The sequence below is a fragment of the Ursus americanus genome, chromosome 28 (genome assembly GCF_024610735.1).
Source record: "Ursus americanus isolate L20-20 chromosome 28, mUrsAme1.1.p, whole genome shotgun sequence".
Taxonomy (NCBI): domain Eukaryota; kingdom Metazoa; phylum Chordata; class Mammalia; order Carnivora; family Ursidae; genus Ursus; species Ursus americanus.
The window spans coordinates 37,514,295-37,539,107 of NC_142154.1; the positions used below are offsets into that span (position 1 = coordinate 37,514,295).

At 54.2% G+C, this 24,813-nt stretch overlaps 1 protein-coding gene across 1 annotated transcript; it reads right to left on the minus strand.

Moving 5' to 3' along the window:
* Nucleotides 1-790: 790 nt before the first annotated feature.
* PLEKHO2 (pleckstrin homology domain containing O2) lies at nt 791-24,742 on the minus strand. The gene is made up of 6 exons (XM_045810702.2): nt 24,610-24,742; nt 18,344-18,493; nt 13,943-14,059; nt 8,855-8,959; nt 7,279-7,377; nt 791-4,949 (listed from the first exon to the last, which is right to left on the minus strand). The coding sequence occupies exons 1-6, from the start codon at nt 24,619-24,621 to the stop codon at nt 3,936-3,938; spliced, it is 1,497 nt and encodes a 498-aa protein (XP_045666658.1). The 5' UTR covers nt 24,622-24,742; the 3' UTR covers nt 791-3,935.
* Nucleotides 24,743-24,813: the final 71 nt, after the last annotated feature.

The window sequence follows — 24,813 nt, forward strand, 5'->3', positions numbered from 1 at the left end:
AGCCCCCAAGACCAGAGGGAAGGTTGTCATCATATCCTTCCTCAGCCCTGTGGCTGGCCACTAAGACCTTCCCCGCAGCCGCCCTCTCCAAGGTGGCCTTCCAGAGGGAACCTCATTTTGGGGCCAGGGTTGTGGGACACCCCTATCAATAAAGGGGTTTCTCTCCCTTACCTTGGTTCCTTCTCAGAGATAAGGGACCTGTGAAGGTGAAATGATTCACCTAAGGTCCCCCAGCTCTGCAGGCCACTAACTCAGTGTGGCTGTGACACAGAGGCCAGTGGCAGGGGAATTCAGGCAGGACTCAAGGGTCATTGCCAGTCAATAGACCCTGGATCAGGTGCTTCCTGTTATGTTGGCCACCGGGCCTGTCCAGCAGCCCTCACAGGAGGAAGGGAGTCAGCCATTGGGGAGCACAGCAGTGCTTTTTCACATCAGGAGTAGGGGCATTGTACATCTCCTTTTCATAGGTGAGTAGATTGAGGTCTTCGAGGCTAAGACTCACCAAAGTCTCTGAGTGGGACTTGAACTTTGGCAGTTTGAACTGAATCTCTGTACACTGGCCCAGGAGCTCCCAAAGAACACTCAGTGAAGCCCTGGGATCCTGCTAAGATGTATTAGGGGTGTGGTGGGCAGGGCCCAGACTTACCCCTAACCAGGACAGGCTCTGAGGTTAAAGTAACAGCTGGAATCATTTTGAACCATCATAGGAAACACCTGTTCAGGCACGAATCATCAATGAATACTAAGTTGACAGGGAAATTTTGATGAGGGGCAACATATTTATGCAGTCTTAAAATATCTCACAGATTGTTTATTAGTTGCAGGGGGAAAAATCATAACTATACAATAGAAAAATCAGACGCCTTGACCAGGAGATCAAAATTGACATCAGCAATGAGGGATAAATGAAGGTCGTATGTCTCGGATGTGACGCTCTGAGAAGGACCTGCTCTTACCTATGTAGTTTTCTGGCTGAGAATCCATAACTTCAATCTAATTATGAGGAAATTTCACAGTGACAAACCCCAAGTGAGGAATATTCTATTAAAAAGCGGTGGCGGGGGAGGGGGGCGCTCAGTCGGTCGAGTGCCCGACTCGTTGTTTTTGGCTCGGGTCATGATCTTGGGGTAGTGGGATCGAGCCCTATATTGGGCTCTGTGCTCAGTGGGGAGTCTGCTTGAGATTCTCTCTCCATCTTTCTCTAAAATAAATAAATAAATCTTTTAAAAAAGGGGGTGGGAAGGAAGGGCTGTATTCTTCAAATGTATCCACATCACGACAGATAAAGGCTGTGGAAACATTTCAGATTAAAGGAGACTAGAGAGACATGTATGTAATATTTCAGCCTACACTGAAGGAAAAATATAAATGAGATTATTGGGTCAAATGACAAAACTGGAATAAGAGCAATAATAAGTATACCGGTGGTAAATTTTCTGAAGTTGTTAACTGTATCATGGTTACATAAAAGAATATACTTACTCTTAGGAAATGCTCACTGAAGTACTTAGGGATAAGGGACCATGAAAATGAATTCCTCAATGATTAGGGAAAAAAATTATATATGTTAAAGACAGAAAGCACTCAAGAGATAAACCAATGGGTCCATCTGATAAAAAAAACACATGGCTGTTCCTTGTACTGTTCTTGTTCTTGCAACTTTCTGTTTGAAATCATTTCCAAATAGTCTCTAAAAATGGAAAAGCGTTGTTATGACACTTAGCTCCCAGCCTATAGAAACAATGTAGGCAGGGGTGGGTAGGGGGTAAAATTGGAGGAGGGCCTGGCTGAGTTTAGCAAAGATGGGGCCCAGCCTATGGGAGGGGAGCCCTAGAAAGAAGCTTGAAGGACCGGTGATGCCACTGACCAACCACAGCCTACCCTCTGCTTCCTTGAGGCCAGCCAGCCCTGGAGCTCGTCCCCACACCAACAAACAGGCTTGCAGCAGAGAAGTTCCATAAAAAGGGATTTATTGCCAAACTTCAAGAAAGGCGCTTCGTAACAGAAGACATGGAATGCCACCCTCCTCGAGGAGTCAGGCAAAACAGCCCCTGCATATTCCCCATCCTTCTACCCCTCCCGTTGAAGCTAGCTTTCCCCTTGGGGCCCGGGCCACCACAACATGGGGAACCCATAGGAACCAATGGGTCACTGAGTTGGCCCCAGAGCTACTTGCTCAATCTGGTCACTTATCAGAGGAGGAAACTGAGGCTCTAGTCCCTGGAAAGAGGTGACTCGGCTAAAGCCCCAGCCAGCCCAGGCTGCTGGTGGGGGAAAGCTGTTCCCTAAGAGAAGACTGCAGGGGGCCATGTGATGTGGGCACCCGATGACATACTGAAGGCAGATGGACAGGCAGACTGTGGCATGGAAACCTAGTTTTGTCCACGGAGTGTAGTCTGAGGAGGCCAGTGGGGGCTCATGAGTCGGGAGATTGCTGTTCACCTCCACCCTGCCCAGGACAGGCTGCAGAGTAGACATCTGCCTCTCTTGATCCCTAGCCACTACCCTCAAGAACAAAGTAGAAGTACAGTAAAGAAGGCATTGACCTGCATTGGCAGGTCTCAGTGGGCACGACTGGTGATGGGGCAGTGGACAGAAAGGCTAGGGCATGCAGCTGTGACCCTCCTTTCTCCTTGTTCAGTAAATAAAAGTGCACATGCAGAAACCCCCTGAGCAGACCTGTCAGAAGCTGCTCCCACTCCCACAGGCCCCAGGGAGAGTGGCTGTGGCTCTCAGGGGGCTCTGCACCTAGACGGAGACTGGATGTGTTCCCAGAGCCAGGGACAACTGTGGGGGGATTGGGGGAGGGGAGTGGGACGGAGAGGGAGAGGCCCAGGCTGCAGGCATGGACCAGGAAAGAAAATGCCCCTTCCACTAGGAAGTTCAGAAGGAGCAGCCCATCTGGGGCCTGAGCCAGAGGGTTGGGGGGAACAGGGAAAAGGGAAGTTATTTCAGGCCCCAACATACCCCCATCAGCATTCAAACAAATGATTGGGATATTGGACTTGTGTGGGTTGAGGAGGAACCAGAGACCCAGATATAAATCCCATCTGGGGAGGCTCAGAAGTTGAGGTGGCTTCTCTTCTGAAGGTTGATTTATGATGAAGTATACACAGGGTTTTCTGATGTTGACATCAGAGCCATTCTCGGGCTCACCTCTATAGGAAATGTGCAAGGCTGGACACAGGCTGGTCCAGGGGTATAGACTAGACTAGGAGACCCTTCAAGCTTCTCCTCTACCCTGGAGTCCTCCTAAAATGGAGTCCTGCTCAACAGAGGGGAAGGCCTGCAGAATAGGAAACAGGCCCAACGAGGAACCACACATCTGATGGCTTTCTCACACAGCTGCCTCCCACCTGCCTGCACAGGCCCTAGCTGGATTCCAGGTCTCACTCTGCTGAAGGAAGAACCTAGAACTTGGACCCAGGGCCTTGGCAGCTACTTGCAGTAGTGGGTGGGGACGGTTGGTTATGGCTCGGAGCTGCCTCTGCCATAAGGCTCTGTGCCCGGAAACATCTGGACGTGGGAGCTGTGGGGGGGGGGGCTCAGCTGTGCTCTATTCAGAAGTCAGGAATGTAAACTACTGGGGGTGGGAAGCAGAGATGATGTCACCCCCAGAAACCCCAAGTGCCGTGCTAAAGCCCTGGGGCAGTTCAGAACAACCATGCAAGCAACCAAGTGTGTGCTTCCAGCCCAAGCCCAGAGCCCAGAACCCAGAGGCTAGGCCAGATAGCCAGATAGTGGCCCTGGGTGGCCCCTGGCCCCACTAGCCAGGGCAGGGCGGGAAGGATACCAGGAATCTCTGCAGGTCCTGGCCATACCCCCAACATGCCTAATGGCCCTTCTGCAGCCTCAGCAGAAGCATGTTTCTTGGCAGGGTTGGGCTATGATGGACTGGGCGGGCTAGGAGGGACTGTGCCCTGGCCCGGCAGGCCCTAGGGTGCACTTCTCCTGTAGAGGGTCACCAGCTCCTTCCGCTTCTCCTGTAGCCCATGTGCTTCCTGGCTCAGCTCTTCCAGATCTCTGATTTCCTGTAGGACCTGGGTGGCCTGCCTCAGCTGCTCCACAGCCTGGCTGAGCAATGTCTCAGCACTTACGGGGGCAGGCTCACTGTCCAGCACTTTGTTCAACAGTTTCTCTGTCTGTTCTGAGGCCACCTTCACCTCCAGCTGGGCCCGATACAGCCGTTCTCCAGGCTGCCGTGGACGCCGGGGCCCTTCCCCAAGCAGGTCCCCCAGGGAGGAGCAGCGGGGATGGAAATGAGATGGCAGGTCCCAGCGGGGCAGTGCTGTGGGTGTTGTTGCATCCTCTGGGGGAGTTTCTGGGACGCCTGAGGCCTGGGGTGGCTTGATGGGCTCGGGACTGTCATCCGTGCCATTCACTGAGATCTCCGCTGGGTCTGGGGCAGAGGTCTCAGAGGCCTCAGGACTCTGGACTGGCCCAGAAGGCCCCATCCCACTCATGGAGGCTCTCAGTTTCTCTGATAAGATCTTGGGTGGGGGTGTAGGGGGCTTCCCACCCTCCTTGGGCACAGCCTCAGGAGTCTCGGAGCAGGACACCTGGAGTTCTGTACTCTCAAAGTCAGGGGGATCCTTGGGGTTGGCATTCTCCCAGCTCACTTTCAGTTTGTCAGGCAGGACCCTGTTGGGGGGCTGCTCAGAGCCACTGTCCTCCTGCACTGGTGTCTCTGAGTCCTCTTGGCTCCCAGGGTGGGACTCAGAGCTTGCTGAGATAGGGGATGGGGCTCCCTCCCCAGCAGGGGTCTCCACGCTATCACCAAGGCTGGTCGTCTCAGGCGCTGGGGAAGGCTTGGCAGGAGGCATAGGGGGCTTCAGTATCTCCCGGGGCTGGGCTGCACTGACATCATTGCTGGGGGCAAACACCGGTGGCCCGCTATCTGGAACTTCGAGGTCCAGGCGCGAAAGCCCATCAGAAGCTGCGTTGGCTACCTGGTAGGGGACAGTATATGGGCGTCATCTTGGATGAATGGCATTTGGGTCTGATGTGCCCACCCATAAGGGTATTCAAGCCTTCCCATCCAGGCTGCCCAGGCCCCCAGCCCCTCATTTTCTGCCCTGGCTTCCAAGGCCACGTGATTAGAAGCTGAAGTGATTCTCTGATGAATCCTCTCCTCTCCCTCACTCCCATAGAACTCCCTGTTTTGGAATCACAAGCCAGGAAGTCAGAGCCTAGTCCTCTTGGTGCCCCAGCCTGTGAAAGAGACTGCTTTTTAGTGGCAACTGTACTGGCCTGGGCAGCAGGGGACGTGGTTCCAGCCCTGCTTCTGCCCCCTTTCTGGCTGTTTGGTCTTGGGAGGATCCCATCTGTGCAACCACCCACTCAGGGGCGCAGTGGGACCAGGACTCACACATGGTCTCCCAAGTTGTCTGGAACCCACTAGCTTCTGCTTCCCCTCCCTGGAGACTGCTGTCTGATCGCCAGCCAGCCTCACACCCGGCCCTCCAGCCCAGTTCTCTGCAGCCTTTGACTGCCCAGCTGCTCAGTAGCTAGTGCCTACTCTCCTCATGCCGACAGATGTGGCCCCAGACCACAGCTGACCGCCAGAGGAGGACAGCTGCGCCAAGTAGGCAGCTGCCCCCCCCACATGGCCCTAGGAACCCACAGGGACACCCAGCAGCCCCATGGTGATGGAGACCCTCCCAGGGAGCCTCAGAGGCCCTGGAGCAGGGCTGGAGGCCTCTCCCAAGGTCCCTCATGGTGGGGGACTTGGCTGGGACCCTCACCCCCTTTTACCATGCACAGATGATCTGGCCAACACATACGCTCACTCAGTCACTGGGATATGAGTCCCTCCCTGAATTCTTCTCAGAGGGTCTCTCCCTCCCAGGCCAGCCCTCCCCTAACACCTAGCCCTCCCCCTCAGGCACTCCCTTTCTCTCTGGTTACATCAGTCTTTCCTTCTGCAGGCTTTATTCCCTCAGCTGACAGGCATGAACAGGCTGTCTCATTTTAAAAACAAACTCTCCATGACCTTGGCCCCTTCCCTTCTCCCCTTCCCTACCATGGTCCCCTTCCCTCTGGCACCCCCAGCTCTGTACCCTTTTACAAACCTAAGCCAACTCCTTTTCGAGAAAATTTATGCAGTAAACGTCACCACCTGCCCCTTTCCCCAGTCCTGCCTTTGTGACTTGTGGCTGCCAACCTGGCTGATAACCCCCATGTCCTGTGCCCTTCTCTCTCCGGATGTGCCATTCACCTCTCTGGCTTCCTCTTCCTTGGCTCTCTACTGCCCGGACCCCACTCCCCAAATGTAGTATTTGCTGAGGTTCTTTCCTGGCCTCCAAAATTTTTCCCAACATCCACCCCCATCAGCAACACTGGTCTGAAAAAGGGCTCTTCCCTTACCCCTCACCCTGCCCATAACTTCTCCCAAATTCCCTGTTCCCAGGGCTTCCATTCAGCCTGTCGGCAGGCTTGGGTCTACCTCTGGACCACCCTCCCCTCCGTCTGGTCTGCTTCCGCTAGCACTGTATTCAGTGGCAAGCCCAGATGGCTCTTGCTTCCCAGTGTCTCTCCCATTGTCCCCTCCCTTTTCATTCCCTCCTGGAGTCTGGAGGGCCCATCTTCTTCCTCTTCTTGGCTCCTTGCCTTTCCCTCCGTCAACCCAACCCACCATACCACGGGCCTCAACTGACCTCTGGAACACACCCTCCCATGCATTCTTTCCCCAGCTCCAGCATTCAAGGCCTCCACAATTTCCTCCCCTCAACACACCTTCCTAGACTCATCTTCCCATAAAAGGGACTCGGTACACCCCAAACTCTCCTGTCTCAGCTCAGGTCATTACCTTGGCCAGGGGGTTCCCTCACATCAAGTCTGCCAACTGAAACCCTTCCCATCCTTCAAGGGCCGGCTCCAGTGCCAATGGGCCCTCCATGGTCTCTCCTGCCTGGTCTCTCCGAGCCCTCCTCTGTACAGAAGTTAGACACAACTCTGCCTGGAGCAGTCTGCAGATAGGTCTTTTCTCCAGGTGGAAGCTGAGCTCTGAGAGGCAGGGACTAGCCTCAGGGTCTCTGTTTACCTAGGGTACCGACTCTGGATAAGGCCAGCGTGCAGACTCAAGAAGCAAAGCAGGCATATCTACCCCCCAAGCACATGTAACACACGAGCTTCCACACACAGACACCGTGCATACCACTCAGGAAGCCCCAACTCCAAGAGTCCTCAGGAAAAAGGTGGCCCCAAGCTTGGCTGCCACCCTAAGGACCTGGGATCCCAGGCTCAACTGTCCTACCTAAGCTGGGGGCAAAGTCTTACCTCCTTCAGGTGGACTCTTGTAGGTGGACGGCGCCGCTGGCCCCCACGTACCCGGTCCCGTGTCACATGCTCCAGGGCACAGCTCTTGTCCACTTTCACCTGGGAAGAAGGAACAAGGTCATTGCCCCCCAGGGAGAGGAAGAAATGCCCAGGCATTAACCCAACTCAGAGGCAGGGCCCCACCACTGGCCCTCTCTTTGAGGCATCTCCCTGTGTCTGGAGTTCTGCTTTTCTTCCTGTCCCTACATTGCCTTTGTCATCTCTCAGCACTCTGAGGCTCTCCCTCTCTGCCTCAGTCCTTCTGCCTGGATATGGGCTACCAGCCCTCACCCTTCAGTCTGTTGCAAATATATACAAGCAGCCCTGAGACTGCTGTTATGCTTAGCTGGGGGAGTGGGGAGAAGGCAGCCCAGGATCCCCTGGTGCTTGGCTTCCAGAAAATGCCCCCAGTCACTCTCCCAGTTCCCTTGGAAAAGAAAAAAGCCCAGGAAAGAGCAGGGCCTCTGCCCCTTTGGGCCAGGGTGTCTAGAGGACAGCATATCCTGTCTGATGGTAAGGAAAGATGGTCAGGAGTAGCTGGGAAGCAAAAGTAAATAAGATTGGCATGGGAAATCCAAACTCTGAATCCCGGCGCAGCCTGTCTTTGATGGGGAATGTGACTAAGACTCTTTAACCCTTAGTCCAGGCTCAAGGTCAGACCCACCCTGGGTGGGGGTGGGGCGAGGTTCCACAGTGTCTGTTCCTGACTGCTCCACCAAGACTGTGGGTTGACAGCCAGCCCACGTTCCTGTGGCCTCCAACACCCATGATATGCCCCATCACCCCTCACCCACGAAAGGGGGTATTTTTGCCAGCTAGTAAAGGGGTAAGCATAATGCAATCTCATAAAACATGACATAGGAGTCATGGCTGTGAGTCAGGAGACCTGGGTGTTAAGAGGGACTTGCTTGGGAAGATTCCTTCCCTCAGGTCTTAGTCTTCTGCAATCCAAGGGGTCAGTTTAGGTGACCCCCAGGACCATTTTAACCCAAATAGCTATGAATCCATGATGCCAAAGACAAATCCTCCCTAGGAGATCTGGGCCCATGGGATACTCTGCCTACTGAAAGCCTGATCACAGCCTCTGTTGCCACAGGTCATACTACAGTACAGGGGGCTGGCTGGTCATTGCCGACAGATGGGGAGGCCCAAGGCCAGAGCCAGCCTGGCCTGGACTTGACTGAAATCTCTCAGCTCAGTCCTCCAGATCTCTCCGGCCTAGGCCACCAGCTGTTTTCAGCCGAGGCTGGGTTTAAAAGGCTGCATGGCTGTCACGAGTTAAATTCTACTTTATCACTCACTTTTTAATTTAAAACAAATTAATTTACTGACACCTCAGTTTCTTCATCCTTAAAATGGGTACACTACCATCTATTCTGAGGAGTGTTGTGAGTATTAAGTGAGGTAACAAGAGATGTCCCAGTGTTTGTAGCAGTGACATAATCAAGGGGTTGTTTGAGGCAGGGTGGGGGATCCTCCCTGAGATCACACATGGTGGGAAAGGGGACACAGAGCCATCCACAGGACTGCATCGCACCTCATCAAAAGCTTTGTTCTTGCCTCGGTTGATCCCTTCATTGAGGGCTTTGATCCAGGATTCCTTCTCCTCCCCACTGGTTGCTTGAAATTTGATGTCACTGACCTGCAGGGCACATGGATAGGGTAGATGGCAGATGTTTAACAGAATTCATATTTGGGGTCTTAAGAAAGCTTCCCATCCCAGATCCCAAAATCTGCCCTGGCACAGCTGGCCAGGAGCAAACTGAAACGACCCCCACAAAATGTCTGACATGGGGCTTCAGCGGGAGGGGAGAGGACAGATCCAAAAGAGAAGGGGCTGGCTCTCAGCATGATGCTGCCAGAGATCTGGATTGGAATCCACCTTGCCCTGTGAAAAGAGCCAAGATCTGGTCATACTCCATGTGACTTCCCCAGATCAGGCTGCCTGTTTCCTCCATAAAGTAGGAGTCCCAGTGTATGTCCACACCAGGTTGAGTACAGTGACAGAGGTGACAGGTGGGAAGGGTGTCCATTGGTGAAGACCCCCTGGAACCAGGGCCACATGCAGCTCCCCAGGGGTGAAAGTGAAAAAGTCTCAGGGTCTTCTTTCTGGCCTTGAATCACAGACTAAGAGAAACTGCCCTGGACGTCAATTCCAACCCCCTCATTGTACAGATAAGGAAACAGGCTTACAGATGGGATGGGAGCTGGCCAAGGTGACCTAAAGTAATTCCAAGACTCCTGACACTACACCCTACCCCACCCCACCCCAGGGGTCCCTTCTCATCTCAGGCAGCAGCTCCCAGCTCATACATTAGAATCAGAGAGGCACCTGACTGACTCAGTCCATGGAGCATGAGACTCTTGATCTCAGGGTTGTGAGGTGTTGTTGTTGTTTTTAAGATTTTATTTATTTGTCAGAGAGAGAGCAAGTGAGCACACACAAGCAGAGGGAGTGACAGGCAGAGGGAGGCAGGCTCTCTGCTGAGCAAGGAGCCCAATGGGGGACTCGGTCCCAGGACCCTGGGATCATGACCTGAGCTGAAGGGAGACGTTCAACTGACTGAGCCACCCAGGCATCCCTCAGGGTTGTGAGTTTGAGCCCCACATTGGGTGTAGAAATTACTTAAAAATAAATATTTAAATCTTGAACAAAAAAAACAAAAAAAAGAAAGAATCAGAGGGCAGCTCAGAGAGCCCCCTCCCTGTCAGGCTCCAAGGTCAGACAGGAAATGGTAAAGCAGCAAGGCCACACAAACTGAGGGGCCACTTTGCACAGTGGACATCATAGCAGTAGGGCCGCTGAATCGGACAGAACACCTCTCACAGTTGGCTGACCTTGAGCCTTAGTTCCCTCATCTGTAAAAAGTCAAGACTGCCACAACCTGCCTCATGGAGCTGTGAAGATCAAATAAGTATCTAAAGTGTTGAATCTCAGGCGCCTGGGTGGCTCAGTCAGTTAAGCGACCGCCTTCGGCTCAGGCCATGATCCTGGAGTCCCGGGATCAAGTCCCACATCCGGCTCCATGCTCCTCGGGGAGTCTGCTTCTCCCTCTGACCCTCCCCCCTCTCATGTTCTCACTCTGTCATTCTCTCTCTCTCAAACGGATAAATAAAATCTTAAAAAAAAAAAGTTTAAAGTGTTAAATCTGGAGCTGGGCACAGAGTGAGTGCTCAGTAACAGGAATTACCACCATTGCCTTCCTTCTGACAAAACAGTCCCAGTTTCCTCATCTGGATAAAGGGATCATGCCTACCCAAAAGCAATGCTGAGGGAATTAAACACGACTAAAGCCAGGGCCCCGCACACAGTAGGTATTCAGTAAATACTTAATGAATGAGCCAATAAATAAATGAATTAGCCCACAGTTCCTTCCCTTGCCCCATTTTTGGGCCACTGCCCACTCTGACCTCAAGATGCCCTAGTTCTTGGTCGGGCGGGTCGCCAGCCTGCCCATCCCCCACCCTGGTGTTAGATAGCGCCTTCCCTCCTGCCACCCTCTATGTTATGTAACACCACAGTCTGCCTGGCCCCCGCAGCATCGTTGTTATATAACTTCCTCCTGGCTGCCGCCTCCTTCTCATACGGGGCCTTGGGTCCCACCCACCTCCCCATGCCAGGCACAGCCAAATGCTCATTTGCATGACCAGGGTAAATTCGATCCTGGCAGCAGATCTGCAGTTAAGTCAGAAACCCCAGGGCACCTTGGCAACTGCCGCTTAACCCAGACATCAGGGCTGTAGGGGGCTCAGGGAAGGACAGCGGCTACATCTCAGGCTCTGCAAGGGCCCACCCAACCCTGTGACAGGGGCTGCCAGAAAGCAGCCCAGGGCCAGCCCCTTGGAGCCCAGCTGCTGCTCCTTCCCGCAGGCCCCGAGATGGTGGGGCCCCTGCTTAGTGCAGGATTTAGCATGCCGGAGAGCTGCAGAGGCATATACTTGAACTCAGCCATAGATGGAGCAAGAGGAGGGCAGAGAAAGAGCACTGCCTGAGGAGTCAAACTAAGAGTTCTGGTCCCACCAACCCACAACGCACAGGCCTCTTCACTACTCAGGGCCTCGGCGGGACAAGATCAGCACCACTGTGCCCGACCCAAGCTGCAGTTCTTCCCCACTAGCCAGCCCCCCTGAGGCAGGCTCGGGGATTGGAAGGGGGTCAGCCTCTGTTCTGTTCTCTTCTGCTCTGTGAGGGAGAAGGCCTCAGGAAGACCTATATACCAGCCAAAGGAATCCCCTAGGAGAGGGAATACACGGTTAAATGGAACCGAGTCCCACTATAAGGAACCTTGTTATCTTGGCTGAAGGAGCCAGGCATCCCACCCACAAGGGGGACCAGAATGGGGACAAATGGAATACCAAGAAGTTGTTCCTCTTGCCCCACCCCTGGCCCTGTGTCCCAAAGAGCCACAGGCCGCCCAGGTCCCTCTCAAGTCCTTCCAAGAAGCCCCAGGGGCACAGCCGCTGCAAGAAGTTTCACAGCTAACAGGACTGGCCACAGAATAGGCCCACATGACCTGGGAAAGGCGGGGGGGGGGGGGGGCGGACAAAATGGCAGGGAGGAAAAAAGTGGGAGGGGGAGAGAGGCAGCAGGAAAGAGCAATGGGCCAAGCTGGCTGAGACCAGCAGGGCAGCAAGGCCCAGCTAGGCCACCCTGCTTCCTGGCAGTGGCTGCCTGTAACCTCATGGCAAGGGCGTGGAGATGGGAGGCAGGGGGAGAGGGATATGCAAGACACTGGAGTCTTTGTTTATTTGATTAGAGGGGGGAAAAAAAGGCGGCCTCAGGACCAGACAGCCAGGGTCATGTGACCTCCTGGCCGGCCCGCGGCCTCACTAAGGATGGGGAACACCCAGGGCGATAGGAAAGGAGGGTGAGAGGACGCGGGGGACATGGTGCTCTGGGCAGTCCACCATCTGACTTCTGGAGAGCCCCGCTCTCTGTATGAGTTCCTGAGGTGGTGAGAGTCAGGGGGAGTGAAACCGGATGTGCTGTCCTCCCACCATCCTGCAGCCCCCAGTACTTGCTCCATAGCCCCATCTCCCCGACTTATCATCCTGTTCCCAGAGTCACCCAGAGCCTGAACTCTTGGCAGGACTGGGTGGTGGAAGGGATGGTGTTGGCCAAAGCAGCTAAGAACGCAGCTGCACAAACAGGCCTCTCTGAAGGTGATGCCCGCCCTGAGCTGGGCCTGACCCGCCTAAGCCCACCATCAGCTGATTGTTAGAGCTGGGGAAAGGAGGCAGCCCACAGAACAGCACTGGCAGAGGACAGAGAAGCATGGCCCTATCCCCCCACATCCACATAAGCTCATTCAGAGACACACACAGACCCAGACAGACCCATGTCAAGTGAACACTCACCTGCATATAAAGAGGTACACACACACACGCCAGACCTTCACATATGACGTGCTCTGCATGTCACTCATTCACACACCAACGACAACGCCTGCTCAGAGAGGAAAGTAGGTCTCCAGAACAGGGAGGGGGCTAATGGGACTAAAAGACCAAAGTATGGCTCTCCTCTTCCTAAGAGCCCTAAGCAGCACATGTTGAGTGAAACCTGGGTCCATGAACCGTCACAGCACCAGAAACCTGGACTCTTCCCCCAATTCCCAGAGCTCCCCAGTTGCCTCCATGTCCCACCCACTGTGGAGCTGAACAAAGGGTTAGTGAGTAACATATCACAGCCTACTCCAGGGCCCAGAGCCCTGGGGATCAAAGGACTTAGGCTCCTGGCCCTTAAAGCTGGGGGAGAACAGAATGGCCTCTAGCAGGCCCAGACCAGATGCTCCCCAACCCCCAACCTCTGTGACTCAGCCTCGCTCTGCGAGGCTCCGCATGACGTGCAGGGGTTGGGGTGAGGCGTGGCCCAGCTGCAGATGGGCGCGAGCTGGAGAGGTGCTATACGCGCCAGCCTCAAATCTGAACTCCCTCCTGACATCTGTGAAACTATACCATGCTTCAACACCCACCCAGACTCCCTGCCAGAGAAATGTGGTGCAAACAGCAAACATCATCTGCACACACAGCGTGTCCCAGGGGAAGAACCTCCCAGGCAAGAGACCTTCTCCAGCTTCAGCCAAGAAAGGGAAAGTGCAAAGGGGGAAAGGTGGGGGGCTGCAGGTCTCTGAGCACTGAGTCCAGGATGGAGGCAGGAGGGGTGGCCCACCCACGAAGGCTGAGATGAAGCGGAGGTCACAGCCTCCCCTCCGCCCCAGACAACATCAGGGTACTGCAGGCCTGGCAAGCTGAAGGCCTCATTCCCCAGTTTTCCTGTCTCAGCCCTGCGCTTCATGTGTCCAGGGTGTGGGGCAGGCCAAGGGCCCCACCTCTAACTACAGCCTGGGAAGGAGGCCCCGGAGCCTGAAAGGGGAGAGGGAACCAGACCTCTCAGCAGAGCCCTAAATGAATCTCCTTATCAACCAGGGGCTCTAGAGACTCCAGGCCAAAATGAGTAAAAGGTCCACCTGTGGCAGCCCCTGGGTCTGGGCCTCAGCCACACTCCAGAGATCCTCCAGAGGCTATATCCAAGGGCCCGGCCTGCCTTAAGAGAGCCTTCCAGGGGTGATCTTCCCAAACCACCCTGGCCTGGAGGAAGGTCAGGCAGCAGTGGGCATAGCCCTACCTTGTTCCCCGGGGATCGCTGCAGGATAAAGCGGTGTTTCCGCTTGAGGAGGGCACGAAGGTCCTGGCACTTCTCATAGCTGCCCAGCTCCACTGTCTCCACACACTTCTGCTCATCCTGGGGAGGGAGACAGAGGGAACATGAATTGGTAAGAGCCAGATGCAGCCAGACCCTCAAACACCCAGGTCCCACCTCAGACCCTGATCTCAGTGAGTGAGGGCATCACTCGGTCAGAAGGCAAACTTGGGCTGCCAATCAATCACCAAGATGTGGTATTCCGACCCCAGCAAGTAGACAGTGTTCAGTCCGCGCTGACTGGAAGATGCCCTCAAGGCTCGGCATCCACATAAGAAATGGGTCACCCAGCCTGGAGGTGGGTAGCAGGGCTGACTCAAATGCCTAAGGCCAAAGGAGGAAACAGCGGAAGCTGGAGAGACTTAGGAGAGGGTACCTGGGGGTCCAGCAGGCCCAGAGGCTGCGCAGAGATCTGTGGAACAAGTAGCCTAGAAGAGGGAGGAGGATGTCAGAAAACGAGAAAAAAAAAAAAAAAAGGTTTTCCAGGCAGAGCTGCAGAGGGAAGCGTGAACTAGGCACATCTGGGCTGCATCCCCTGCCTTACCACAATGGTCCTGAACTGACTTCCCCACTTGGCATCTTCCTCCACTGACCCCTGGCTAGGTGGAGAGGCCACTTTCTATGGCCTACCCAATGGAGAGGGCAAGAGTTCCTTCAACAGCAATCCCTTCACTAACCTGCCACCCTGAGGCCTCGTCACTAAGAAGACCAGTGGCCAGCCTCTTCTAGGCCACCCCTGGACACTGGCTGGGCTGCCTTCCTGCCAACCAGCCCTGGCACTGGAGTATTTTCTCCATGTGGGCTCCGCCTATCAGGTGCCTTTCCAGCAAGCTACCTGGGACAAGCTCCCCACTCAGGGATGGTCAGTTCCTTCCTCTACCAGGGGAAACCAGCTGGAACAACTTCTCAGTGTGCTGTGTTTCTCACCCTTGAGCACCCAGGGAAGAAGCGGCAAGCCCTGGGGGTGGGGATTGGAAGGGAGAGCTGCCCTAGAGGCTGGCCAACAAGTTAAGGACATGCTTGCTCTTGGACCTCACTCAGAGAGCCAGCAAGAGCACCCAGCAGGACTGCCTAGGTGCTCTGAAGTCTTTGGTGGAATGTATCTGAGAGACAGTGACTCAGTTGTTTACAGAGGAAATGCCCTGATTTCCCTCCATGATAATCTGCATATGTGAAGAGCCCCTGACACTTTTGCTTCTTTGAATCTCCTGAGCCTCTCAATCACCCTGAAAGCCTAGAGCCCCAGTTTTTGCCTCACTGTATACAGGAAAGAATGAGGCCTGGAGGTGAACTGATTTGCCCAAGGGACACAGACACAAATGTAAGGGGCAGGGCCAAACACAAAGCTACTTCCTACCTCCCAGGCCAGAGCTCTTTCTAGCACACCACACTCCTTCCAGCCACAGTCAGAGGCTTGGTGATCAATGCCTTAGCAACAGGTTGCTCTGTCTCAGTGGTCCTCCAAGTGTAGTACCTGGGCCAGCAGCAGCAGCAGCGCCTGAGAACTTGTTAGAACTGCAAATTCTCAGGTCCCATCCCCACTAAATCATAACCTATGCATAGGAGAAGGGGCCTAACAGTCTGATGATTAACAAGCACTTCAGGTGATTATGATGTATGCAAAAGTTTGAGAACCTCTGCTCTACACCAGAGATTTTCAACCATGATAGCACCTGGGAGCTTAAAAAACCCCAGTTTAAAATGCCCAGGCAACGTCTCAGACCAATTTCATCAGGACCTCTGGAGGATGGAGTCTAGGTATCCATATTTTTCAAAGGAGATGACTGTATAGCCAAGGGCAATAACCACTGACCTGCTCTCTGTTTGGGCCCTCAGGGGAAGGGGAACACATAGATGGCCAGGGTGGCCAGATCTTTCCCATCCAGGGTCAGTTAAGTGTCTTTTCCCATTTTTGCTTCCAAGCATCTTTTTCCAACCCCTAGTCTCCAATCATTCCCAAGTTCCTCCACTCCACACAAGGGCTAGTAAGATCCACCTGCTCCAGGAAGCTCCCTGCCATACCCCCAAGCCTGAGCCTTGGTGCTCTCTCTCTCCTCTGAGGTCCCCCACCCACAGAGCACCTGCCAGGCATAGGCACCGTGTGAGGTGCTAGGGCCACCCTCCCATGGGGAAGAACAGTCCTAACTCCCTGCTGGGCATCTCTCTCTACCCTGTGCTGCATATGTGTCTGGTTCCCCCTACAGTGCCTTACAAAAGGCAGCCCTCAAGAGGCACACACATAGGACTAGTCTGCTGGACTGAATGCCTGACCCAGTATGAGACTCCAGGAGGTCCCCTCCTACCTGCATCTAGAGAAAGGAAGCTGCCTGGGGAAGGATGCCTGGTCCCAGAAAGAGCAGCTCACCTGCCCCATGTGCACAGGCCTCCCTCAACTGCACAACTACTGGCCCAAACACACCCTCCTCTGTCTGGGAACAAAAAGTCAGTCCATCTCCACCACCCAGCTCTCCCCAGGGTTGCCTGACCTGGGTCTCCTCCCCACCCAAAACGCTGAATCATCTGGCCCTTCTGCAGCTCAGAAAAAACGGATAAACCAGCAGGCACTGGGCGGGGGCAGCATTTTTGGAATGTCAGCTTCACTGACAGCAAAGAAACAGCCAAGAGCCATTTGCACTCGCCTAGTTCCTGACATCAGAAAGAGGAATTGAACTCATAAGCATTTCTCAATTCCTGCTCCTGGGCCAACCTTCCCTACCCCCAAGTGCGAAGTTCTTGAAACTGCACTGAGGTTTTTAATAGTGACTTATTAAAAGCCTGATTTAGATGTTTCGTGTTTATGGGATGTGAAATCCTTCCTGCTTCCTAGTTGTGGCCAGATGTGGAGAGAGTGCCCAGGACAAGTCTGGCAGTGCCTGACAGGCTGACAACTTGGGTGCTTGTCACTCAACTCCTATGGCAGCTGGGACTGCAGGAAGCTGTGACAACTGCCTTTAATTATAAAAATATCCCCCTGCTGCTGCTATAGCACATCCCAATTTGGTGACAGCAGCAGGATAGAACATCTGGGGGGCTGTCTGCACATTTCATTCCCTTGCCCTCCTCCAGCTGCTTCTCTGACACCCCAACTCCATGAGCCTGGGGACTCGGGCAGGAAAGGCAAGGTGCTTTGCAAAGGCAGTGCCTCCAAACAGTTAGATCTGGTTGCCCAACCTTTCTTGGCCTGAGACAGTTATGAATTTGCCAAGATAACCTGAGGGATGCTGAGAAAGGATGGTGGGGAACAGGCAGGATCCCTCTTCTTTGCCTCCAGGCCAGTTCTGCCCCACGTATTCCATCTGTCAAGGGCACACAGTGACAGCCCATTTTCCATGGACGGGCCTTCTGATGGCCTCAATCCCAGAACACAAACAGCACCTACAAGTAAAGCCACCTTTCCTCCTCAGATCTTCACCCAGAGCTTTATTGACTCTTACTTAATACACAATTTTAATATCCTTGGTTGTCCAAGTTCCAAGCCTGCTAAATGGGAGGGGGCACAAGCCTCAAGCGGGCAGCTGTGAGGACTAGGAGAGGCACACAGACAGAAGTGGCAACTGGCGCTTGACGTTGAAGCAAAAAGAAAAGCTGAAAAGTATAGTCTGGCAGGATGGAATAGTCTGGTAATAGGTGACTTGGAGCCACCATGGACAGACTCACTTTTAGTCCAACACCTTCTGTTGAAGAAGGTAGAGAATATTCAACGTATTTCAGAGGATTTCCACCAAAAATAAGCTTTTAGAGTTTACTTGCCAGAATCTATGGGTGGAAAGAGCACTGGATTTGGTCTGGGTCCCAATTCCTTCATTCACTGAGATGCTGACCAGTCACTGGCCCCCTAGGGCCTCAGTATATTCTTCTGGAACATGATGGCACTCTCATGAGACTACTATGCGCCTCATACAAGAGATATGGAAGAGCCCCAAACAAGCATGAGCACAGTTTTATTTCTATTATCACTGCTGAATGGAACAAGCTTTAGCTTTCTGGAACATTCACTTATGTGGCATCTAGCCCAATGACAAGGAGTTACAGTATAGATGTACCCTGAGGAGACACACACGTCCCTGTGTACATACACTTCAAAAAGCCCCTCATCCAGGAGCCCTGAACTTGCACCTGGAGGTATTGTCCCCACACCACTGAGACCCAGAGAAGATCAGACACTCGCCCACGGAGTCAGGTCTTGAACCAAATCCAGTTATACAGCACGTCAAAAGTGGAGCAGGTATTCCAGCGCCAGTTCTGGGAGCCTCCTGCTGGCCTGGGCTGCCATCCCTCTGGCCGCTCCCCTGGCACCCCCAACCGCAGGGCCAGGCCGCTCTTTACCTCATTCTCGTAGACCAGCAGCTGGGCCTGGCAGAGGAGCAGATACCGGTCTTTCCAAAGCCCCAGGAGGCCACCACTGCTCTTCTTGATCCAGCCGGCCTTGTCTGCCCTCCGCGCTCCCCGAGGCTTCTCGCCCCCTTCCTTCACACCCTGTAAGAGAGCACCAGAACATGCCGTGAGGGCTGCTGCCATGGGGCCACACTGTCCAATGGCCACACAAGGGGTGTGTCCCCCTGCTGGATACCTCCTCATATCATCCCACATGAGCTTCCCCACAACCCCCCAGGCAGATATCCTTAATCCAATGTCAGAAAGAACAGGAATAGGGACACCTGGGTGGCTCAGTCAGTTAACCGTCTGCCTTCGGCTCAGGTCATATCCCGGGGTCCTGGGATCGAGCTCCGACTCAGTCTCCCTCTCCCTCTGCCCTTCCCCATACTTGTGTGCTCTCTCCCTCTGTCAAATAAATAAAATCTTAAAAAAAAAAAAAAAAAAGAACAGGAATAACAGGAGCGACAATAATGACAGCAACAGGCACCTCAATACTGAGCCACCAGATTATGTTTTACATACATCATCCCACACTTAACCCATGTAACTACTCTCTGAGGTGGTAGCATCATTATCCACGGGGTACAGGCAAACTAAAGCTCAGAGAGGAGATGACTTGCCAGAGTCACACAGCAGGAGGGACAAACCCAGAATTCAAACCAGGTCTCTGACCCCATGTTCTTCCAGCTCCACCACTCTGCCTCTCACGGATTCATTCAACCGGTCAACAAACGCTACACCGAGCACCTACAACATCACGGGTGCTGGAGTAAGCAGAGAAGAACAAGAGTAATGCATCTCTGTCCTCACAGAGCTGGCAATGCAGGGAAGGAGGAGCCGAGCAAACGCCAGACACAAATACATTAACAAGCATGAAACAATATGAAGGGAACAGTGAAGGGGGTGTGAAGAAGGAGTGAGAGAGGACAGTGGGGGACCTGGCTGAGGTCTGGGTGGCCCAGGAAGGCGTCCCAAAGGAGAAGATATTCAGGCAAGAGCAGAAGGATGGGAGGAAGCAGGCAGGTGGTGGTCATCTGCCTCTCCATGCCCTTCAAAAGAACCCATTCTGCAGCCCCTGCTTCCTGCCCCAAAGCAGGAGGCCCTTTGCTCTTAGCACCACCACAGGCCAGGACTTGGAGGTGGCCATCCATCTGGTAAGGGCTCCAAGGATTCTGCCTTCAACCACAGGCTGGTACAGGAGGTAAACTTGAGTCTTCTTCTCGGACATGGGCAGCCACCCTGGAGCTTCTAGACCAGCCGCGAACATCTCGTGGCCCTCGATTATCTGCTGAGGTGGCTGGGTGTCAGGTACATGCCTATCAGACAGGGTCGTATTTACCTCTGGTCCCCAGCACCTAGCACTGTTCCTTTACACATAATGGTGCTCAAGAAATATCTGTGAAAGGAAAATAAAAATACACCAGTTTGCTAACCGCTTTTCTTCAGTGACTGGTGCCCACAGCAGTGAGTGTGAAGGGGAGGGTAGAAGGGGGGAGGTCAAGAGCCTGTCAAATCTAGAGGATGCTAAAAGGAAATTAGCACTGACTAATTTTGACTACTTTATAATTTACATAAAGTTCAAAAAAGGGGCCCCAGTTAAAAGGAGCACGCCTCTCCCCAGGGATACCCTGTGGCCACCGCTGCCTTTGGAAGGACAAGCCTGGGCAGAAGTGTGGTGAGCTGTCAGAGGCTGGGCAGGGCACTGCCTCCTTGCTCTCTATCACGGCAGGGGAGCCCCAGCCTGGTCCTCACTGTGGCCCCACCCCTCTGAACTGCACACTCTGGCTGAGAGTCAGCTTTGAAGCCCAGAGTCACACAGACCAGAGGCAAGCCACGTAACCTCTCTAAGCCTTAGTTTCTTCATCTGTGAAATGGAGATATACCAGAAGTTGCAAGGATTTTAACTCCATGAGGGCAAGGATTTTTGCTTTGTTTACTGCAATATCTCCAGTACCTAGACAGCATATGGCATACAGTGGGTGCTAATAAATGTTTGTTGAATAAAGATATGGCATATAAAGCAGTGCCTAGAACATCTAACTTAGGAAATGGTAGCTATCATTGTCATTGTTGTTGTCCCCTCTGGCTCTCAGGGACCCTTTCCCTGGGCGTGGTTCAGAATTTAGGAGAAGGCCTTTCTGGGCTTAGCTGCTGGGCTTCAGTATCCCAGGAGCTCCAGGAGTGTGGGGTGCCCCTCACCACCTCTCCCTAACTGGTAGAAGGCAGGAAGAATGGGGAAGTGAGATGGTGCCAAAGGGTCTTCCTGGATGGAGGAATGAGGAAGTGGGAGACTTGCCTACAGGCCAGATATGAGCCACCCTGACCAGGGAGAGAAGGGACTTCAGCACCCTTTCACATCTGATCATGCACTACCCCCAACACCAGAGATCCTGTGTTCAGCCCCCATTAGCCACATAACCAGCAGGGGCCTCATCCCCTTCAGTGAGCCCTGCAGGCTGGCCCGGGCCCAGGGCACGAAGGGAAGAAGTGAAAGATGGGAAACCCCACCCCACACTTCACACCCCTCCATCAGCAACTACAGCGCTGTTGGCCACCTCCTAGGCCTGCAGACTCTCAGTCTCTCAAACAAAGCGGTAGGGGCCGTAGAATGTGAAGCTGCTGCCTGGTCTCCCACTGCTGAGCTCCAAGCTTGCCTCTTGCTTTTCAGGGGCCCACCCAGCACCCCATGGGATCTCACACCCCTTTCTAAACTCTCCCCTTTGTGACTTCCCGTGCCTGCCTCACCCACTGTCTGACATGTGAAAACTTCCTGTCAGTTGGAAGTTCCCAAGGGGCAAGACTGGCAGCTTGTGCCTTAACCACTGTCCTCTCAGGGTGTAGTAGATAGAGCAGTGCCCAGTGAACACCATGACTGAGTTAGCTAAAGAAGCAAGTCCAGGCTCTTCAGGGATGGGTGGGAACAGGATGGGATTGAAGCAAGAAGTCACTTTGGCGATGGGTGGAGTGACAACTGAGGGGCTGGAGGTGGCATGAACCAAAGCCCAGGGAGGGGTCTTCTTGTCAGGGATCAGCCTCAGCGACAGCCTCCAAAAAGGGAGGCCTGGCTGGAGGTCAGAGTCCCACTTGCTGGCCACCCACCACCCTGCCCCCCTCCTTGCCCCTCAGACACTCCCACCAGGGGGCCTGACTATGTCCCAGTAAATTTTAATAAGCGGCCCCTCCCCTTGGCAGGGCTCACAGGGGAGGTTTTGTCTTGCTCAGCCCAGTTTCTCAGCCTCCTCTTCTCATTGACCAGCTGACCACTGTTCTTCCGGTTTCAGCCTCTCTCTTCCCACCCATCCTCATTCAGACCCTCCCCTGCCCATTGTGAGCATCTCCTGAAGCACCCCTGAGCATCAGCCTGGCTCCCCTTTGCCTGAGGTGGGGGGATCTCTGGGTCATTCCTTTAAGAAAAAGATGCCAGGTCACCCTAACCCTGTGCACAGAAGGGAACAGGTGGAAAGCCACAACACAGGCCATAACAGAGAGACAGAGACGAGTAGGAGAAACCTTGCTGGCACCTCACATCACAGGGAGCTTATGCCCTTGCCCTTTGCTTAAAACCCAATGATGTGCTGACCAGACTATGCTAAGAACCTACTGTGTCAGAGGCTGGGATGGGGTCCCAGGGAGGAAGCACAGGCTCTGCCCGGAGGGAACCGCTGATCTGATGAGGGCAACATAGACCCTGCACAGGCAAAGTCCTCAGTCTGGAGGTAGGGAGGGCATCCCCTGCTTTCAAGGGCCCCAGCCTTTTGGGAGAATACAGGACCTACCTGGAGGGTAACCTCAGCCCTAGCTTTCTGGTGGGTTAAGGGCTTGGATTAGTTTGGGAAGCCCTTGGAGAAGCTAAGGTTTTAGTAGGAGTGTGAGAAAGGAAAGAGACACATACCTTGATCCAGAGGAGAAGGAAGGACACAAAGGGTATCAAAGACCCTACACTCAACCCCTTCATTACCGAATGAGAAAGTATAGCCCAGAAGGGGCAAGAGATTAGCTCAAGGTCACAGAACCAGGGCTGGGACAGGACACTGGGCAAATGGGCAGCCTGGAGGCCACTAGAGGCTGAGCCAGAGAAAGGCACAACTATGAGAGGGAAGAGGTAGGGGGCAGCAGGACCCCAGGGCAGAGCCAGGAAAGAAAGCCTAGGTTTGGGGTTTTTAACCTTACTCCAGTGGCAGCAACAATATCGCACAATATTTGCAGTTTTCAAAGCTTTTACATGTATAGCAATCATATTTGTGGATTGCCCACCCCCTCATTTTATGGATGGGGAAACTTAGGCCCTGATAACTCAAGTGGACAAATGCCCAGTGCCCAGACTTGCACTTCTTCACTAAGCCTCAGATTGACAAGGACTACCAAGCTGTTGCACAGGAAGCCACTGAAGCCAAGGGGGCTTGGCACCAGGGTAGCTGGGGCACGGGGAGAAAGCTCAAAGCTAGGGGGAGGGCTAAAAACAGCCACATGAGGTGATGAGGCCAGCCTGAGGTCATGGGGCACAGCAGGTGCCTATGATCTAAGAGGTGTTTTAGAGAAACAAAGATGGGCACTGAGACCTACAGAAAAAAGAATTGATTAGAAGAAATGGGAGGAAAAGAATTACGGATGCCTAAGGGGAGGTAGGAGATAGGGAGCCCCTGACTGTGGGTGGAGGAGGTGGGCAAGACCTTAGATGGCTTAAGTATGTGGGGAGCTTTTGGCATCTGGGAGTCAGTAAGTGGCAATGCTAGAAACTCAGAACCAGAGGGAGTGCAAGGCTGGGCTGGGCTGGCCACAAGACAAACCATCGGCCCAGGAGGCCCCAGGAGAACTTCCCTTAATTGGGGGCCAGAGCAGATCAGGAGATGGAGTAATCCTGTCCCACATCCTCTGGGAGAAGGGGAGGGGCCATAACCAGACAGTCCAACCCTCACAGCAGGGGCCTGGAGTGGGGGAGGGCAGCCCCACCCCTGTCAGCAAGAAACCACAGCAAATCATAGTGGCCTGACTTTGTCCCCTACTTCCACCCACTCTGAGAGAAGGGGACACAATCACATAAGACCTGGGGAGGAGGCCAAGCCCTATATTTTATAGAAGAGGAAATGCAGGCTGAGAGGGGAAGTGACTTATCTACCATCCCACAGAAATGCAGGGCCAGGCCTGGAGGAAACCCTAACAGACAGTGGCCCCGGGAAGTAGGGAGCTGGACACTGATGTGCACACAAACAGCCGGGAACACCAAGGGCTCCCCAGCTCGCCAGGGTTGCCCCAAGAGTGAAGGAATCATCTTTCCTCTCCACCCATCCTGGCAGACACCTCCCCTTTCCTTGGGCTCGGAGGGGCAAAAGCTGAGACCCCCTCAGGGGACAAGAAGCAAAGTCCTTGAGACCCTAGAGCCCCAGCTCTAATTTATTCATTCCACAGGTACACATTAAGTGCTCACTGTGTGCTTCCATGAGGGGGGGTACTGGGAGAACTGAGTTTACAAGTCAAGGGAGGGGTCACTGAGTGCCTGACCCTAGTCCAGACCAAGAGGGTCCTGAGGGGGAAGAGGGAAGCTCAAGGGACACTGCTGATCCAGTCTCCCGGCTCCGCCAGGCAGTTGGCTCTCCCAAGGAGGTGGGGAAGGTAGGGACCAGGATCAGCCCCTATGTGGGCCTGACTCCGAGGAAAGGGAGAGGAGAGGGTAGGGGAAAGAGGATCACAGGGACTTATAGAGAGGGGAGAAAAACGCAACTTCTCCAGTTTTCAACACCAGACACGGTCACGGCCTCAAGATTCCTTGAGACAGGGACTCTGAAACCCACAGACACCTCCCCCACACACACTCGGTCTACCTCCTCAGGGTCAGACCTGGCAAGCACGGGGTGTCAACGGTAACCGGGTTCGAGCCCAGTAATCCAAGCCACTTTCAGCGAGTCGTTAACTGACCAGAGCCTCAGTCTCTCCGTCAAACGAATGGGAACAATAACCACCGCGATGCCCACAGTTGGTGAGAGAAGACAAGGAGATAACGAAGGAGGATGGGTCTGCGAAGTGCGGGACGCGGAACCCTAGCCCCTGCTCCAACTGCCTAGGCTCTGCCTGGGAGGATGGGGGTGGGGTAGGGGTTGGGTGTTCGGGAGTCCCGCGGGAGAGGGGTTGGTTGGAACAAGGGCCTGAGCCTGCGACCCCAACAAAAGTGAGGGGCTCGAAGATCCCAGCCCCAGCCCACCGCCTGGCCCGGCCCTCACCTCCTCCTCCATCGCGAGTCCGCTGAAGTCCCGCCGCTCCGCCGCTCACTCCCCGCGCCGCGCGGGCTCCGCCACCTCCATGCACACCCGCTCGGGCGGCGGCTCTCTGCGTTCTGTCCCGAGGGCCGCCGGGGGCCCAAGAAACTTCGGGGGGGCGGGGTTGGGGGCGGGGAGAGGCTTCCGGGGGCCAAGGGGCGGGGCCTG

Coding starts and splice junctions, on each gene's coding strand:
- PLEKHO2 (XM_045810702.2), bottom strand. Junction 14,060..18,343: donor TGCTGGTCTACGAGAATGAG/GTAAAGAGCGGC, acceptor CTCCCTCCCCAG/GATGAGCAGAAGTGTGTGGA. Junction 8,960..13,942: donor AGCGATCCCCGGGGAACAAG/GTAGGGCTATGC, acceptor TGTGCCCTGCAG/GTCAGTGACATCAAATTTCA.